The sequence below is a fragment of the Pyrgilauda ruficollis genome, unplaced genomic scaffold (assembly GCF_017590135.1).
Source record: "Pyrgilauda ruficollis isolate IOZ18807 unplaced genomic scaffold, ASM1759013v1 scaffold10, whole genome shotgun sequence".
NCBI lineage: Eukaryota > Metazoa > Chordata > Aves > Passeriformes > Passeridae > Pyrgilauda > Pyrgilauda ruficollis.
The window spans coordinates 327,031-343,901 of record NW_024508101.1 but is presented as its reverse complement, the minus strand read 5'-3'; the positions used below and the strand labels follow the sequence as shown (position 1 = coordinate 343,901).

The 16,871-nt window shown below is 53.5% G+C and overlaps 2 protein-coding genes across 4 annotated transcripts in view; one reads left to right on the top strand and one right to left on the bottom strand.

Annotated features, from left to right (window-relative positions):
- Positions 1 to 122: 122 nt before the first annotated feature.
- On the top strand, positions 123 to 4,800 carry LOC121349440 (histone H1.8). Its single transcript, XM_041459857.1, has 4 exons — positions 123 to 2,409; positions 2,489 to 2,621; positions 2,699 to 2,736; positions 2,814 to 4,800. Exons 1-4 carry the CDS (start codon positions 2,101 to 2,103, stop codon positions 3,216 to 3,218), a joined length of 885 nt encoding a protein of 294 aa, XP_041315791.1. The 5' UTR covers positions 123 to 2,100; the 3' UTR covers positions 3,219 to 4,800.
- Positions 4,801 to 4,940: 140 nt separating this feature from the next.
- Positions 4,941 to 16,871, bottom strand: part of PLXND1 (plexin D1) — a 68,798-nt gene continuing 56,867 nt past the window's right edge. For all 3 annotated transcript variants that reach the window (XM_041459827.1, XM_041459845.1, XM_041459836.1), the window contains 9 exons: positions 16,762 to 16,865; positions 15,731 to 15,794; positions 14,824 to 14,858; positions 13,643 to 13,747; positions 12,734 to 12,897; positions 11,188 to 11,335; positions 8,897 to 9,037; positions 8,032 to 8,106; positions 4,941 to 7,401 (listed from right to left, as the gene is read on the bottom strand). In XM_041459827.1, coding sequence (XP_041315761.1) covers positions 7,285 to 7,401; positions 8,032 to 8,106; positions 8,897 to 9,037; positions 11,188 to 11,335; positions 12,734 to 12,897; positions 13,643 to 13,747; positions 14,824 to 14,858; positions 15,731 to 15,794; positions 16,762 to 16,865 — 953 coding nt within the window. In that variant the 3' untranslated portion in view covers positions 4,941 to 7,284. The remainder of the gene's footprint in view (positions 7,402 to 8,031; positions 8,107 to 8,896; positions 9,038 to 11,187; positions 11,336 to 12,733; positions 12,898 to 13,642; positions 13,748 to 14,823; positions 14,859 to 15,730; positions 15,795 to 16,761; positions 16,866 to 16,871) is intronic.

Genomic DNA, 16,871 nt, shown 5'->3' with positions numbered 1-16,871 from the left:
CTGCCGGGCCGGGGCTGCTCTCCCTCCACGCCGCAGCAGGCAGGACCCAGCAGCATATGGCTCAGCCATGCCGACATATGTTCGAAGCACTACAAGATGGCACATTGCAATTGTAGCGGTGTTCTTCATTTTTATTTTTAGTTCAGTTATACAAATAAGATGTTTTTCTCACTGTTCAGTGTTATCAACATTTGAAACTATTTTTGTACATTATTATCCTCTCTGATTTCTAATCCTATGCAGCTTTGCAAGGACTAATAGGGAATGTATAGAGCCCATGCGAGTTAAACCCTTAATAAAGAGCAATTTGCAAGTACAATTCTCTCATTATTTTTTTTATCGATACTTCTGCATATTCAGTGAAATCTAAAGATTAGAGTTTTATGAATAATTCAGTGTTTAGGCTGATGTCTGATTCATGCTCTTCGAATCTGGGAGGTGGTTTTGGAGGGAAGAGGAGGAAGGATTCAGTGTTTATTTGCTGTCTGTGAGGCTGTGCTCCACAGGAGTGTGGTGATGCCTGGCACTGTGGCTCTCCCGCCCATGGAGGACCAGCCCTGGCACAAGGCCTGGCCCCAAGCCCCCAGGCTGTCCCCACACTGTGACACCTGGCTGCTGCTGCTGGGGCCAAGCAAGGGTTTGGGACCCTCCTGCCAGTTCAGCCAGGTGCCAGAGGCATCACAGAGCTACCAGAGAGGTGATAGATGGATCCAGGATGAGGAACTGCACCCAAACCTTCTGGTGCCACCCCCAGCAGCTCACTGTCCCCTTCCTGGGGAATTCAGAAATGGACTGGAAATGAAGCAATAAACAGGCTGGTGCTGGTCAGGGGAGGAGGAGGGCACGTGGGGCTCCAGGCACTGGGTCTATCTCCCAGCTCCCTGCTCCAGACCTGGCTCTTGCTGGCACCTCAGCCAGGATCTGGCCCCTGGGCTCAAGAGGTGGGTGCAGGCCTTGACAAAGATCTCCACGGGCAGTGCTTTTCAGGCGCATTGCTGTGGTCTGCTGAGATGGCCACGAGCCAGTCCTGCCACCATTTAATCCCACTTTACAACTTTCTCATGTTTCCAACAGACAATGCACACAAAATCCCTGTGAGTCCTGTGTGAAGTGGGCAGTCCCCGCCGCGGGGACATTTGCAGTGGGGACTGGGTGGGGAACAGTGGGGACAGTTTCTACACCAAAGAGCCATTGGTGTTTTACCCAGGCTCTCCTCACAAGCACAGGTGCCTGCACGGAGGGGTCATGGAAGTGCCGTGGCTGCCATGTCCAGGGCTGGAGTGCTCTCCCCTGAACATGGGATTCAGTGGGTGGGGGCAAATTGTTGTCATGCTTGTGACACCTGGGGATGCTGGGTGAGAGTTGCTCCTCCTGCCTCTGCTGCCTAACCAAGCAGCTCTTCATTTTCCTCCTCTCACTTGTGAAATCTTCTCCCCTCACCATTTTCAGAGTCCCATTTCCTAGTGAGGCCATACTTGGCAAGGGAGAGAGCACATCCCACCTTCACCCTGGCAATGGTTCTGTGTGGGCCCCATGCTCTGGGCTGGTTCCCTGTGCACCCCACAGCAAGTGTTGTCAGCAAGCTGCAATCCCAGCACCCCAACACCCAACCTGCAGCAGGTAGACACCTTTTGTCTGCCTGTTCAGGGCACTCACCTGCAAAGCCCCATCTCTCATCCTTCTCTAAACCCTCTGCTTAGATGTGCCCCTTCTCCCTGCAGCCCCTCACAAAGCTTTGGCAAAGACCCTTCAACTTCCAGACCCTGGCTTCCACCAGGGCTTCGACCACAGCAATTAGCAGCTGCCAACCAGCACCTGCAGCCAGGCTGCTCATCAGATAAATTGGATGGAGGTGAGCTAGGTATGGCAGTAGAGTTTGTGCTGCTGTGGGTGGAGGTGTCTGTGACTGCCTGGGTTTGTGTGCTGCCATGGAGCCTCAGTTGGGTAAGGGGGTCTTCTGCAGGTGCTGTGGGGTCCCTCAGAGCTGGAGCTTGGCTCATGCTCTGGGCTATGGTGTCTCTGCTCCCTGGGAGGGCTGCAGGGATGAGCAGGCCTGTGGCTGCTTGGCGTCTGGGGGCTTTGAGGCTGCTGGGGGTGTGAATGTCTCAGACTGGACTTCAGTCCCAAATGGTCCCTCTTGCAGCGGCCAAAGCTGCTGGCATCGTCCCACGCTATCCGGCCCACCACCCTCCAACCCTGCAGATGGTCAAGGAGGCACTGCGGGCCCACGATGCGAGGAAGGGTGCCTCTGTTGTTGCAATCAAGCGTTTCATCCTGGACAAGTACCCCACTGTGGACCCCATCCGCCTCAAGTACCTGCTGAAGCAGGCGCTGAGCAAGGGGCTGAGCTGCGGGGACCTGGTGCGGCCCCACAACTCGTCTGCTGTGGGGGCCACCGGCACCTTCAAGGTGAGCAAAGGCTGCTGCAGCCACAGCGCTGGGGACTGAGGTGCTGGCCGGCCCTTTGACACCCCTCTCTCACCTCCAGTTAGCACGCAAGAAACCAGGGCACAAGCAGGAGCTGGGCCAGGCAGATCCTGACGGGGGACAGGCCCCAAAGCCAGCACAGAAAGGGACCACCAAGGACCCCCAGGCCCCCGTGGCAGGAGCACGACCGCGAGGTAAAGGGCTGCGGGTGCTGTGAGCGAGCTGACACGGCCTGGCCTGGCCTGGCCTCACCGCTGCCCTTCCTCCACAGGTGCCAGCAAGCAGCAGCCGAAGGCGAAGCCCGTGAAGGTGAGTCGGGGCCAGCACGGGGCTGGGTGGCTCGTGGCACAGCAACACCCTGAGGGGCTCTCCTCTCTTCCCTCCAGGCCCAGCCACGAGCAGCAGAGAAGCCCAGGAGCAATAGAGTGAAGCATCCCCAAACTGCTGACCGGCCCCAGGCTCATGGCCCGGGGCCTTCAGGGCCCCCAAAAGCTGCTGGCCACCGCCAGGCCCCCCGAAAAGGACGCTCAGGACCCAGCACAGCTCGGGCTGCTGAGAACACGGGAGGGAGCGATAGCGACAGCTCTGGAAGTGCTGGGGTGAAGGGGCCCCAGAAGGCCCCCCGGGGAAAGAGCAAGGTGAAGGTGCCCAAGAGGGCACAGCAGGACGCCCCCAAGACACAGGGAGGTCAAGATAAGGCGAGGAAGCCCCGGGTGACTGCAGGAGATGGGCAGGGGAAGGCCAGGATGAAGAAGGCAGCCCCTGTGGCAGCAGACAGAAAGGCTCCATAGGGAGCTTGGTCCTGCTTCCGCTGGCCCCAGGACCTTGGGGTCTGTGCTGGTCTCTGTCCCTAGGACAGGTTTTAACTCTGTGTTGTCCTCACCCTAATAAAGCTTCTTTACTTGCCTCATGAAACGGCATGACTGTTGTGGGTCCCTGTCCCTGCACTTCCATCTCAGTGCCAAAATCCCTTAGCCCTCTCCTCAGCCTGCATGGCATGGTGGTGAGCTGATGCTGCAGGCAGCTGCCTTGCTCCCTGCCCTCACTTCTCTCTCTGTCCCCATGTGTCCCCAGCTGTGGTGCCAAGGGGCTGCTGGGCTTGGGGGCTGTGTGTGTGCAGGATGACAGTGTGCCAGGTGATGGGCAGGGACCCCGAGACCCACGGGACACAGCATGGTGACATCCCCAGGAGCAGAGAAGCTCGAGCTTGGCCGGTGCTGTTGTGGAGCCATGGTGCCCATGGGCTGTGTGTGTCCAGCCCTCTGCTGTCCTGGCTGCCCTTGTGCTAATGCCTGGCTGAGCTGGGATTACAGCAGCACCAGGGAGCAGGTCTGGGTGCCATGCCATGGGCAAGTGTCTCCCAGCAGAGGTGAAGCAGCCCGTGCTTTAACTACAGTAAGAGAAGACAGAGGTGCCTTGGGGCTCAAAAATCAAGTTTGGGGTGTTACTGTAGCCTCCAGTGCAGCTCATGCTCTTATTATCAGTCTATGGCACAGTTCCCACCTACAAACTTTTCTTGTGAGCTCCCGTGGATCAGTGTATCACACTTCCATTTAATAGCTTCAGTTGCCTGAATTCCTCTTGCTCTGCCCAGAGCAGGGCCCTTCTGAAGGTCATGCTGATCATGTAAAGGGTTACAGTCCTCCTGGGTGGGAGAAAATAAGTGGAAGTAAAACTCTTTCCAAAGAGGATTTCGTTAATCTGCAACTGGCCTTGCCATTGCCCTCCAAGGCTCCTGGCCTTGCTTTGGGGCTTAAGCAGGAGCTGAGCAAACTAACTTCCCTTAAACTTCAGCCTTTCTGTACTGATCCATCTTTAATGGAACTGGAACTCGTGTCCCTCCAGGGACAAGGTGGGGAATGTGGCAGCACTAAGTGAGCGGAGTTCACTGGCTTCTCAGATGGGGGTGGCCTCACAGAGCACCACTCACGTGTGGCAGTGTCCCCAGCAGCGCCAGGCAGGGACTGTGTCCTCCCTCTCACCAGCCACCAGCTGTGACATGCAAAGCTCTCCTGCTTTGAGAGAGGCCAAATAATTTAATGGCTGGATTTAGCTTTGCAAAGAAGCAACTTCCTAGTGGAAGAAGAAAATCCCTCTGGTGTCTGGAAAGCACAGCTTTTACTAGTGCAGGGGAAGATTTAGCAATGCCGTGGTTATTAGGGGCCCTGGGCCACAGCTGGTGTCGGGGTGCTGCAGCTGCAGACCCAAGTCCGGTGCAGGCAGGCACCTGACAGAGGAGAGGGTGCCTGGCAGCAGCTGCTCCTGTGGGTTACTGATCTCCAGCGCTGGTCAGTTCAGGCGCTGTTGTCCTCATGCTGGCAGTCCCCTCCCGTGCCTGGTCCAGGAAGGAACTGGGGCATTGGCTGTGGGAGCGGTGTGTGTGAGGGTACAAACCTGTTCCCACTGCACTGCTGACCCCACACATGGTGTGTCTTGCATGTGCAAAACTTGTCTGTGCAGGTGTCATCCACGTGTGTCCTCCCCGTGTGCTTGCAGGAAATGCACACCACAGGTTCAGCACCTTGTTTTATTACAAAGATAGGCTTTGCCAGGAGTCTGCCACTTCCACTACACAGCAGGTAAGGGCACTACACCCACAACACGTGCCAAAGTTTAAAAACATCTTACAAAGGGCTTGGAGGTTCAAGGCAACACTACAAACCCTCTGCTAAAGTTGTTCCTTTAAATGGTTGTAGCAACTACTTTTTCTTTTTTTCTGCTTTTTTTTTCCTTTTTTTTTTTTTTTTTTGGCTTTGGAAAAGAATTAAATAATAAAACAATAGCCCCAATATATGGCCCAGCCACAACACCTGGAGGCAAACTCTACTTACTCTTAGCTCACCTGTATCCTTTCCCTGTAATAAACAACATGGTCCTTTCCCTGCCTCCAGCCAAGCTCAACATTCTCTGCTACCTTGGTCCTTCTCACCCTGGCCTTTCTTGTGCTGGGCCTGCCTACATCTCTGGCAGCTATTCACAGTTTCTAAAAGACAAAAACATCAAGAATTTTTTGTGAAATCACTTTCAAAATAAAATGTAGCCCAGCTACATTCTTAGAGTTTCTATTCTGAAGCCACATCCTCAGCAAAGACATTGAGACCTCCACAGTGTAAGTACTTTTTCTGTAGTTCTCTTTTAAAAAAACTCTGTTCTTCCCCTTTCCCTCCCCTCCCTCCCCACCTTTTAACATACTGGATAAAGTCTACTGTTTGTTTTAAAATAGATATCTATGTACACATACACAACTCTGATGTTCTGGTTTCTGACAAATGTGGCATTACTGGAAATGATGGAATGGAGACCACCTGTCCATGGCAGTGAATCACCCAGGAGTTTTGGTGGACGAAGTCATCCAATGCCAGAAGCATCCTAGCCAGCTGCATGACTACCAGAGGCTTCCCTTACACACTCCTGCAGTGAGGTAGTGACTGTGTTTCTTTCCTGGCAGCTGGAGCAGTGGCTGTGGTGGTCAGCCCTTGGGCAGGAGCCTTTGCCCGTGCAGGAGTGCTGGTTTGAGCATGTGGCTGTGTCCAGCCTCCACGGGGGCCTGCGTGACACTGGGGCAACCACAGCTCCCCAGGCTGCAGGAGGCAGAACAGGCCACCAAGCTGGGCTGGCAGGGTGGCACTGGGGTGTCTAGTGTCAGGCAAGCTCCATTTGTCTGCCACTGGAGCCTCTCAGTGACCCCAGCCTAGCTGGGACGCTCTCTACCTCAGTTTGCAGCTCCGGGTGCTGGAGATGCTCTGCTGGGCTGGCAGTGGCTGGGAGGGCTGAAGACAGGCTGGCCATGCGGCCAAGCCCGCTGCCTTGCTGCTCTCAGGTACCCCCACAGGGCTGGGCCCAAAGCAAGCAGAATGAGCTGCCTCAGGAGATGCCTCTGCAGGCCTGGCCTGGTGTTTGGTGGCTCACAGGGAGAGGCAGAGGCAGTGCTGTCAGCTGTTTGCCCGGCCTGCGGCCGCGGTCAGGGCTGCCAGCAGGCCCCACGGGCACGAGCAGCGCCACGGACACGTGTGGAGCCAGCGTGGCGGGAGCGCCGAGGGGCAGGCCCTTCCCCACGCGGCACCGCGGCCGCTGGGCTGGTGGAGTGCTCAGCTCCCCTCTGTGCTCCAGCCACACACGAGAGCCCAGGCACGGGGGAACAGCCCTTCCCGTGCTAGCACACGCTGGGCTCCCTGCAGCTCCCAAACAGCTGCCTCCATTAGGGATAAAGTGCTTTCGCCTTGCCTTAGCTGCTTGGGAAGCAACTGCTTTGTCTCAGCCTCGAGTTCCCTGTGCTGCCCAAGTCTCAGATGGAGGAGTGGTTATGTTTACACATACAGTACAAAAATTAAAAGGCACAAATATACACAGAATGCAGCAGATACTGAACAGCTGATAAAAGTCCCTGATGTTGGAAAAACAAGGATGTTGGAGGGATGGCGTGGGAGCTCAGGCTATGATGGTCTTTGCTGTCTGTGGCCATTACTCCCTGAGGTGACCCTTCTGCTTTGTGTCTGTTGTTCCAGCCTCTGCAGCCCTGTCCCGAGGAGCCACGCACAGGGATGCACGGAGTGCTGACGGCTTGGGTGCTAACCAAGGGGAAAGTGGTGAACTGAGCTTGCCACAAGGGTCATGACTCCATTTCTGGCTGGCAAGAGCAAATAAATTATGGGTGCCACAGTGCAGACCAGAAGAGTTTTAGCTGCTCGGAAAGGTGTCTTGTGGCTTCTTGTGAAGTGAGGCAAACTCATAGCCATGGCCAGGCCCACCCCCTCCACAAGGCTGGTTTGAGTATGACCAAGGTATGCCTGCGGCTGAAGGCAGGGTCCCTTGCGGCACTGTGCTGCAAGAAAGGTCACTTCTAGGGCTGCAGCCAGCCTAGGCTTCACTGCAGGACTCATAGATGTTGTCCTCCATGAGAGCAATCACTTGCTCAAATTTGTGCTGGAGCTGGGTGCGCTTTGTCGTGGGGTTTGCGTCCAGGGCGGCCACGATCTGTGGGGGACACAGGCAGGCAGGGTGCTGAGGCAGTGTGGGGTGCCCACCCAGCTCACCCCACCAGACATATGGAGCCCAAATTCCAGCCAGAGCTCCAAAGGCGAGAGCCCACCCAGCCCCACAGCCCCTGTGCTCACACCCCTGGCACCCCTGTTCTCCTGGGGTCCCTAGTCAGGGCTAGGAGTGAAGTGATATATGACAAAAATGCACTGCTGTAATAGAGCTGAAGGGACAGCACCAGCCCACAGGTTGCATGGGGCAGGAGCCAGCCAGGGCCACTGCCTCAGTGGGGCAGGGACAGCAGGCACAAGTTAATTTGGGGGTGACCTTATCTGCATGTTTTGCTCTCCTGAAAAGGTCTATACATCTGGCAGCCCTTCTTCAGCCCAGCCAAATGCCATTAAGTTCAGCTGGGAATAGCCAGCCTTCTCTTTCAAGAAGTTGCCAGCCAAGGCACAGAGAGTAGGTGCATCTGCATATGCATGTATTACATACATTCTGCAATTATGCACACCCCAACAATCCTGCTCTGTGGGACTGGATGCAGGTGTCTGCCTGCGGGGTTACTGCAGGGTGGTTCCTCCCTTGCCAGGCAGAGCAGAGCCCTGTGCTGTAAGCCCCACTCACCTGAGAGCGGTATCTCTTGGCGTATTTGTATATCTCAGCCATGGCGACATTGGTGTTGAACTCATTGCGGTATTTCTTTATAAAGACAGAAAAGAGAGGGACAATGTTAGCCGGATGGAGCATGTGAGTTCCAACCCAGCCAGCTGGGACTGACTATGGTGAAAGCAGGTTGTGCTTGACTTTATTGGTACAGCTGGGTTTTTAAGGAAGGTGCATTTGCTTGCATCAGGATGGGTCTTGGTCTTTTCAAAGCCAGCTGTAAATACCCACGCTGGGCAGCACTGCATATCCCTCTGTGCCCAAAGCCATTTCACAAGAGGGGACAGTGCATCAGCTGTGCTGCAGAATATCAAGAAAAAAATCCTACTTGGTGCCCAAAGCTAAAACACCCTGGCGAGAAGGTTTGATTTTGAGGAACCTGTGGTGCATCGCTGGCAGGACTCTGATCTGGAATGTGTCTGCCAGCTCTTGAGGCTGGTACCAGGGCTGGCTGCCTGGGACTCAGGGCTGTCCCTGGCAGTTGTGCCTGGGAGCCAGCTGGCTGGGTGGCTGTGGGACTGCAAAAATCCTCGTCCAAACTTCCTGGCTTTTTGGCACTGAATTTTGCTCTCAACTCCCAGTGGTGCCAGAGCTAGTTAGGCTCAAGCAAACTCATGGGTCTTTACTGCAGCTCTGGCAGTAATTGAAGATGCTTGGAATTAGGTCAGATGAAGTTTGTGTGTGGAAGTTTCAGGCAAAATATACTTTCTTGTGTGCTCCTTCCAGCATCTAAGCAGTAGCTGATTGCAGCCTATGTGCATCCCCTGCTGTCGCCAGGCTCCAGCAGGACGCTGCTGACTCAACCCCATCCTCTCCACCCGCTTACCCGTGACTCCTCGGCCAGGTGGGCGTTCATCTCCTGCTCACTCAGAGGGGGCATGTCGTGGATTTGCTTGTAGTATCTCTGCACTATCTTCCGGTACTCGGGGATCTCCTTGGCATACAGCAGTTTGTTGGTCGGGGAGTCCTAGGGCGAGACACTGAACTCAGGCACTGGGCTTGTTCCCAGCTGAAAACGTTATCCTGTTTTCAGACCAAGCACCAACACCAGACAGGAACCTCAGCTGCAGCTGGGTGCAGGGAACAGCTTTGCCTTTGGTCCCAGCTGTCACCGGGGAGGACTGCGGTGCTGGACAGCACCGAGGCACGGAACGGCTGAGACACATCAGGGGTCTGTGGATGGGCACCATGTGGAGACGGAGCACCATCCTGCTGCCCTTGCATGAGCTGAACATCCATCAGCTCAATGCCAGTGAAGGGGGTGGTGGGTGTGTGTTTTAATTTGCAGCGAATGCAGGCGAAAAGCACACCCAGCATCAGGCAGGGTGGCTTGCTGCCAGGGGATGCTCTGCAGGTGAGGTAGCACACCTGTGCCACATCAAACACTTGGGCTCTGTGGTGCTGTGTGTGGAAATTGGCAACAAGGGAAGGGCTTCTGCACGTAGTTGCTGGAGTTTCTTGAGCAGCCGCAATGATTTAAGCTAAAGAACAAAGCTATCTTACAAGTTGAACTTCGTCAGCTGAAATGTTGCTTTTGGATATTTCATGTAGCTTTGATTTATTTTGCATTGGCTAATCCAGCCTGCCTGGCCCAAATTGAGTGCACATAAAGTAATTAACAGAGAATACTGAATTCTCTTGATTAATGTCAGCTTGGAGACAGCAGCCTTAGCCTCCCAGCCACACAACTGGGTCGTACTAGTGGAGGCACAACCCTGCTGCCCTCCTTGCAAACACAGCATGAATAATTTTAACCTCAAGGCAATCCTGCCCTCCTGATTTCATTACCCCAGGAATGAACTTGGCTGACTAGCCTCGTGTTGCATCCCCAAAGGGAATGGCCCCAGGCCTGGGGACACCAAAGGGAGTGAGATCACCATGTCCTGCCCTGCCACCCCGACACAGTGTGCGGGACTGCTCCCCAGCGCTCTGACAGGTGCAGAGGGGAGGGGCCCTGCTGATGGCAGGGAGTGTTGGGTTCTGCCCACGGGCAGCATGCTTGGCTCTGTCAGGCAGGAATAGGGGAGCCCGGGGTGACTCCAATCTGCTGCTGCAATCTGTAGCTTGGCTAACGCTGCACGGGAAACAGGAAACGGGCACCAGATCCCACAGCAGTTTATTTTCAAACCCAGTGACAAGGCATTGTGAGACTATGGCCAACTTACAGACAGCCTGCTCATAGCATTATTTTTTTTCCTTGGAAACATGAAGGAAAACCATGCTGCCTCTTTTCTAAGTTGTTTTTTAATTTGTGTCTGATTTGTCTCTATGATGAAGAGATGGGCACTGGTTTCTTAACTGCTTGTGCGCTGTCGATGTGTGGACTGAGTCTGCTCTCACATTTGCAGTATCGAGAGCAACGTGCTGAAACCAAGGGAAGAATCTGGTCTGGAAAATGCTCAGTGCAACACTGCGTGTACATGCAAGCTGATTTTTATGCTGGGGATTTATTCTTCCCACATTACTCAACAATTCATTCACTTATACTATTGTATTCCAGAGAAGTGTTTCCATCTGCTGTCTGACTCCAGCTGACCCCTCTTCCCCTCATCTGCCACTTGACAAGGACAAATTGTAGGTGTTTCGTAACACATGCAAAAAAAAGACCAAAACCCAAACAAACAAAAAATCAAGCACTCATTAGATCTTCCTCCAGCATTAACCTCTCCCAACAAAGGCTTCCTGCAGCTCTGGGGCTGGGGGTGTAGCGCCCACCCCCACACTGCAGGGTGTCCCTCAAGTCACACACTGTCACCGCCAGCCTCTGGGGTGGGGGGGCAGTGGGGGTGACTTACAGCATTTCTTAATAAAACTTCTTTTTGCCAGGAAGTTTCAAATGTCAGCACTGTGCTCAGCCAAGGCAGTGGGAGAAAAGAGAATATGCACATGGGATTTCTTCCTGCCTGCCAGCCTTAGGGGCTGTGCCTGGGGCCTGAGGGTGGGAGATGGGACCTGGCTCAGGGAGCCTTGTGCTTGCTTGGAGCGGGCTCAGCTGCGCCCACCGGCCTCCAGCCCCACGCTGGGCACGGCCACTGTGCTGGTGACTTCTGCCAGGCCCTGCCCACCCTGCCTGGCCCCGTCTGTGGCTGCCTGAGCAGGAGCCCTGGCTGCAGGTACCTTGCCCAGCTGCAGGTCGGAGAGCGAGCAGGCATCGATGAAGGCCTGGGCGATCACCGACAGACAGGCGTCGATGTGGTCTGTCTTGTCGATGTCGAACACAAACTGGGGGTTTTTCAGGATGTTGACCCAAAACCTCAGCGGTAGGCTGCAAAGGGAAGGATCCGGGGACATACACGAGATGAATTTTTGTGTAGCAGAGGAAGAGGGGTGGAAATGCAGGAAAGATGATGATAGAAAGGGAATAGTAGAGAGGAAAGCTGAGGAGATGGGTTCTGCTATTTAATCACCCCTGGTACAGACCCCTGCCTTGACAGAGGGGCAGGGACACACCTTCACCCTCAAGACATTTTTTCAGGCTGGAGGCCGTGGCACATGTGGCCTTCTCTAGGCACACACATGGCCTTGCTCCTTCAGCAGCTCCCAGCAGCTGCAGGCCCAGAGAGGCACCAGCAGCTTTGCCTGTGTGGGTCTGTTGAGTCAGGCTTCCCCACTTGCTGCTGTTTGGAGCAATGGTGTCACCTCCTTTTCCCTCTTTCCTGACACTAACCCATCATCTGATTCTGACAGTGAGCCCTACAAAGTGCATTTCATCTGTCTTTTTTCCTGTTCTCTCATCATTTTCTCCTTCAGTTATCTCACTGCTGATTTGGCCACAACACAGCTTCAGTCTATTGCTCACCCTTCCTACCCTCCACAGCAGAGAGGTGAAAACCACTGTAAGTCTTGGCTCTACCAGGCCAGTGAACGTAGTAAAGGGTAGGCAAATCTGTTGCCCAATGGTTGTATCTGCATGCCTGATTTACCAGTAAAATTTGGTTTTAGTTTTCACACACTGGGCTGGAAACAGTTCCTGTCTCCACAGTCTCCAAACTGCTAAGCTTCTCCTTGACACTCTCTCCAAGCTCCCTGCTCTCTCCATTTAAATCCTCTGGTTTCTTTCCTGCACTATTTCCCCTTCACTTTGGCTCCTCCACCCCGTTCCTGCTGCTCATGTCCCTCAGCACCACTCCATCTGGTGCCACTGCTGAGGTGCTCACCAGCATCCGCTCCTGGGGTCCCCTGAACACCCTGGAGACTCAGCCTGCTTGCAGACATAAGCAGGAAAAGTGCCACTAACGGGCTGAAAAGGCAGAAAAGCAAATGAAAAGGATCCAAATATGTGGGTTTTAAAATTTCCGTTATGTTTTTAAGACCTGACATGGTCTTGGACTCTGTCTCAGATCCCCAGTGCTTGCAGCTGACACCATTGCTGTCTGCAATCATCCTATTTCTCCTTTCATTATTTGTGTGTGCCAGTTCTTTCAGCCCTTTGTCTGCCCATGCCTCCTCTTTCAGCTCACTGTTCCCCTGGGCTTCATATTTGTTCAAAGCTCTCCAATCCTATGTTTGGCTTCATCTTTCACAGCCCTCTCTGCCACCCTCCCTGTTTTCCAAGTCCCCCTTCTACTTTTAGCAATCTAATGATTAGTCCAGGACACCAGGGTTTTGCACCTGCTGCTCCCAAGAGATGGAAGGAAGAAAAGAAGGATTTCCTTTCCCAAACCTGTTGGTCTTCCAGATGTGCAGAGTGTCAGGGTCTGTGATCCCTCTCTTCTCTGCCTGTTCCTCTAGGAAGTCAAAGAAATACTTCACAGCCACGGGTGGTTTATCGTCTCGGATACTGAGAATGGCTTTGAACAAGTCATCCAGGAACTTCTGGAGTGTCCCCTGCAGGACAGGAACAGAGTGGACCCTGGGGAGAGCAGCAGCACCCAAGCCCAGGAGAACAGTGGAGGGGCTGTGACTGCTGCACACTAGGGGAAACCCTTTGCTGCCAGTTGGATAAGGCAGAAGAGAGGGGACACCGAAGCAGGGAGGGAACAGTTTGTTTGTGGATAGTGATATAATAAACTTGCATTTGGGGTTAATTTCTTTTGGCATGGAGATTTTCTTTCTTACTGCTGGGATCTCACATCTGTGCTTGTTCTGTACACCACAGACAGAGAAGACTAGAGACTGCTGGCCATCCCTGTGATCTTTGCTTCAGTGAGCACCATGCTGGGATTAAAGATGGGCCAGATCTGACCTCAGATCACACAGACATTTCTCTTGCTCCCACAGCTGAGCATCTCCATCTCCTGTCCCAGCAGCATCTCTTTCTGGGGGGATGGGTTCAGGTCTCAGCTTTGCATCTTGAGCCCTGAGGCAGCCAGAATCCCTTTTGTCTGCACAGACCCCAGTCCATCACAGGGAGATCATGGGGGCATCACACAGCAGCAAGAATGAGCTGGGGAAGCTGGAGGGACCCCGAGGAGCCTGACAGCCTCACTAAACATGCTCCAGCCACCCAGGAGAGGAGTCCCACTGCCTTCGGGGGGCAACCAGCCCTGCAGCACTCCTTCCCTGAGCAGGCTTCTCCCTACAGACCACAAACAATCCCACCTGCCCAGAACGGGGGCAGCCCAGCTCCTACCTTGGTGGAGAGCAGCCGTGTCAGGTAGATCTCTGGAAGAACCTTCTTCCTATGGCTCTGTCTGTGGGACTTCTTATGTTCCACTGATTCGTCAGTTGGGAGAACCTGGTTCCAGATAAAGCACATGGTCAGAGCACTCTTCTCTGAAAGCGTCCCACTAAATTTTCCTTTCAGCATAGAATTTTAACCACATATAAAATTCAATTAAAAAGCAGTTACTGCTTTATAAACATACCCTTATATGGCTTTAAAAAAAGTGATCCATAATATTCAGTTTTATGACATTTGTTTCTCCTGTGCTCTTTATTGCCTCTCTCACCCTAGGTGAAGGAAATTAACCCATCCATCTTCCTCTGCACGCTGGCCGGCTTGCCCCCTGGGCTGTGCTGCACCTCGGGCTCCCAGCAGCAGTGCACATGGCTTCTGCAGAAACCAGCTTTGCTTGGATTTGGAAAAAGCACGGTATGTAGGAATGCTGGCTTTTTCAAAACAAAAATGAATATTCCACTGGTTGGGTCAGTGAATTACTCTCTAAAATGACAAAGCAAGCAACTGACATCCATCTTGGCATTGTTTCACATGTGAACAGTTGGTTTTCCATCTCCCTCCTTGCTCTGCATGTGTGTGTGTGTGCATGTGTGCTTCTACTTGAGCATGGAAATGCTTGCAGAGAAAAAAAAGCCTCAACAGGCTCTAAAATATTGTTGTTGTCCATAACACCTTTTTTCATAGCAGCTTTTAGCAGCATTTAGCACTTGGCACTTCCAGCACGCTGCAGCAGCAGGAACCCACGGACCTGCTCAGCCCGGGAAGCAGGCGGGATGCCAGGAGCTCCCAGCAGGTGACAGCCGAGGTGTCACAGACACCACCGCTGACACTGTGCCTGCCACGCTCTGACTCGCCCCTGAGCTCTCTGTGGCTGCCAGCAGCTCGATCGGACGCAGCAATTTCTCTGCCATCCCAGGAATTCTTTATCATGTCCCTCAGTTTATCTACAGATAAAGATTTTATCTACAGATCACCTTTCTGCACCTCTTTGAACCCTGCTGAAGAGAACTAATGAGCCCTGGATGCAACTTGTTCATCACATCTGGCACTACAGCCCACAGACATAATTTAAGTTAATATCAGCAGCCCCCACATGCAGCCATCATCCCTGCAGCCAGGAGAGGGATACTTACCAAGTGGAAGTACTTTTCAGTGTCCAAATCCTTCACTGTGAAGAGGAAGAGAGACACAGTGGCTCAGTCAGGGGGGCTCAAACTGAAATCTACCTCCACTGGTGACCTTCATGTCAAGAGGCATCTGAACCCCAAGAATCCCAACACCAAGCTGGCGTTCTCACCCACAAGTGATCTCAGGGTTTCTCCTGGTTTTGGGGTTGTTTATTGCATGATCAGGCTCATGGCAAAGTACCCTAGGAGGTACTTTAAGGGGGACCTGAGGTGTTCCAAGGGATGTTTTAAGAGAGACTCAAGAGGGCACAGAGCAGGGTGAGCACAGGGGCACTCCTGCTCCGTGATGCCCTGCTGTGCCCTGCTGTGCCCTGCACTCCCAGGATTATCCCGAGCCTCAGCATCAGGGCAGCTCAGTCCCAAGCAGCTCCTTGCCACAGCAGGCAAAGGACTGCTGGAGAGCCAGGCTCTCTGGAGGCAGCCTGGAAACAGGGCTTGAAATTCCTTGTTTAATGTGGGTTTTTGTCTCACTTGGTCTGTTTTCACTCTGCACAGCCTGAAACCTAGAAATGCACTGGCAAGGGACTGAATATACGTAACTGGGAGGGAGAGGACTTTTTCAACCAAGTGATTTCAGATTCTTCCTTTTTCTCACTCTGTCAGCACAGATTGGATGGCAGCTCCCAGTGAGGGTGTGAGATGGAAGGTGCAAACACCTTGAGGGCTGGGAGAGCACCCTCCGCCCCATGAGGCAGAGGGAGGAGATTGGATAGCACATGTTTAGAGTCACTGCACCCACGGCGCCCAGGAACGGGGGCTGGCAGCGTCTTCCAACATCCCCAGCCACAGACAATCCTCTGACAATGCAAGCATTCCTGCCCAGTCATCAGCAGCAGGGAAGAAGAGATGTTACCTCTGCTCAGCGTGGTGTCCTTCTTGTCCGTCAAACTCATGGCCAGGGATGCTCCTTCAGGGATCTGTGGAGGAAGGGAAGAGCACGCCTTGATGACAGGGGCCTTACCAGTGCCTCCTGTGGACATCCCAGGAGCTGGGGGATCTGATGCAATCATAGCTCTGCCACAAACATCCCCTGAACCTGCCCTGCCCTGCCCGTCCCCCATTATGTGGAAAGGGAATTTTCAAAACAATTACAAGATAGTGAGGTTCTCAAACCCGATGGGAATTGGGCAAATACACGTATCTAAGGTACATTTTGGGATGTCGACACCGGGTAATTTGAAAAGGAAGGAGAGTCTGGCTGTGCAGGGGCTGGTTTGCCATTCCCCAAACGGGAGGAGGGAGCGGTGGCAGGCGGGGGCTGGCGCAGCCTCTGCTCAGCTCGGGGGCAGCGTGCCAGCAGCACGGCTGCTGCCCCGATAACCGTGCCAGTGAGCACTCAGCTCCACTTCTGTTTTCCAGGCACGGCTACACACCAGGGAGGATTACGCTTCCAGGCATACCAGGGAATATGAAAATCGTTAAGTATTTCTGGTTTCATTTAATTTTAAACAGAAAAACAGTCAAGAAAACAATCTGATTCACCATGTTTCCTCATATTTTTGGCCTCACTTCCTCGATGGTATCCCCATGCTCTCAGAGCAGGCTCTGACAGTTGTAGCTGCAATTTCAGCAGGAGTGCGGATCAAGAGCGCAGTGATACTAATCAGCCAGGCTGGTGGCCCTTGGGAATAAGAGCTTTCCCCCCCACTCTTTCTGTTGTCAGTAATAACTTGTTTTGCATGAAGAGTGTTAATTAGTTTCTGTGTGTTGCAATATTAACGAGATTCTCGCCAGGGCAGATGTCTATTCCCTGGAAGCTCTCACGGAGCTATGGCAACCTCTCTGCTTGTTCCCGATGATCCCGTTTTGGAGGGGAACCGCAGCTGGCCCTGGAGGCCGGGCAGGTTCCGAGGAGGCAGGGCTCCCCGAGGGGTCGGGCTTTACCTTGTAATGTGCTAGTGTGTTGAGTTTCTTCCTGCCGTCCTCCACCACCGAGGTGTCATCGAGGTCCCGCAGGATGTAGCTGTCAGTGCTGGTGGCAAACCACTCTGAAC

Excerpts from the sequence above, each read along its gene's own strand:
- LOC121349440 (XM_041459857.1), top strand. The coding sequence starts at position 2,101 with ATGTCTCAGACTGGACTTCAGTCCCAAATGGTCCCTCTTGCAGCGGCC. Across the intron at positions 2,410-2,488 it reads GGGCCACCGGCACCTTCAAG|TTAGCACGCAAGAAACCAGG; the intron begins GTGAGCAAAGGC and ends TCTCACCTCCAG. Across the intron at positions 2,737-2,813 it reads CGAAGGCGAAGCCCGTGAAG|GCCCAGCCACGAGCAGCAGA; the intron begins GTGAGTCGGGGC and ends TCTTCCCTCCAG.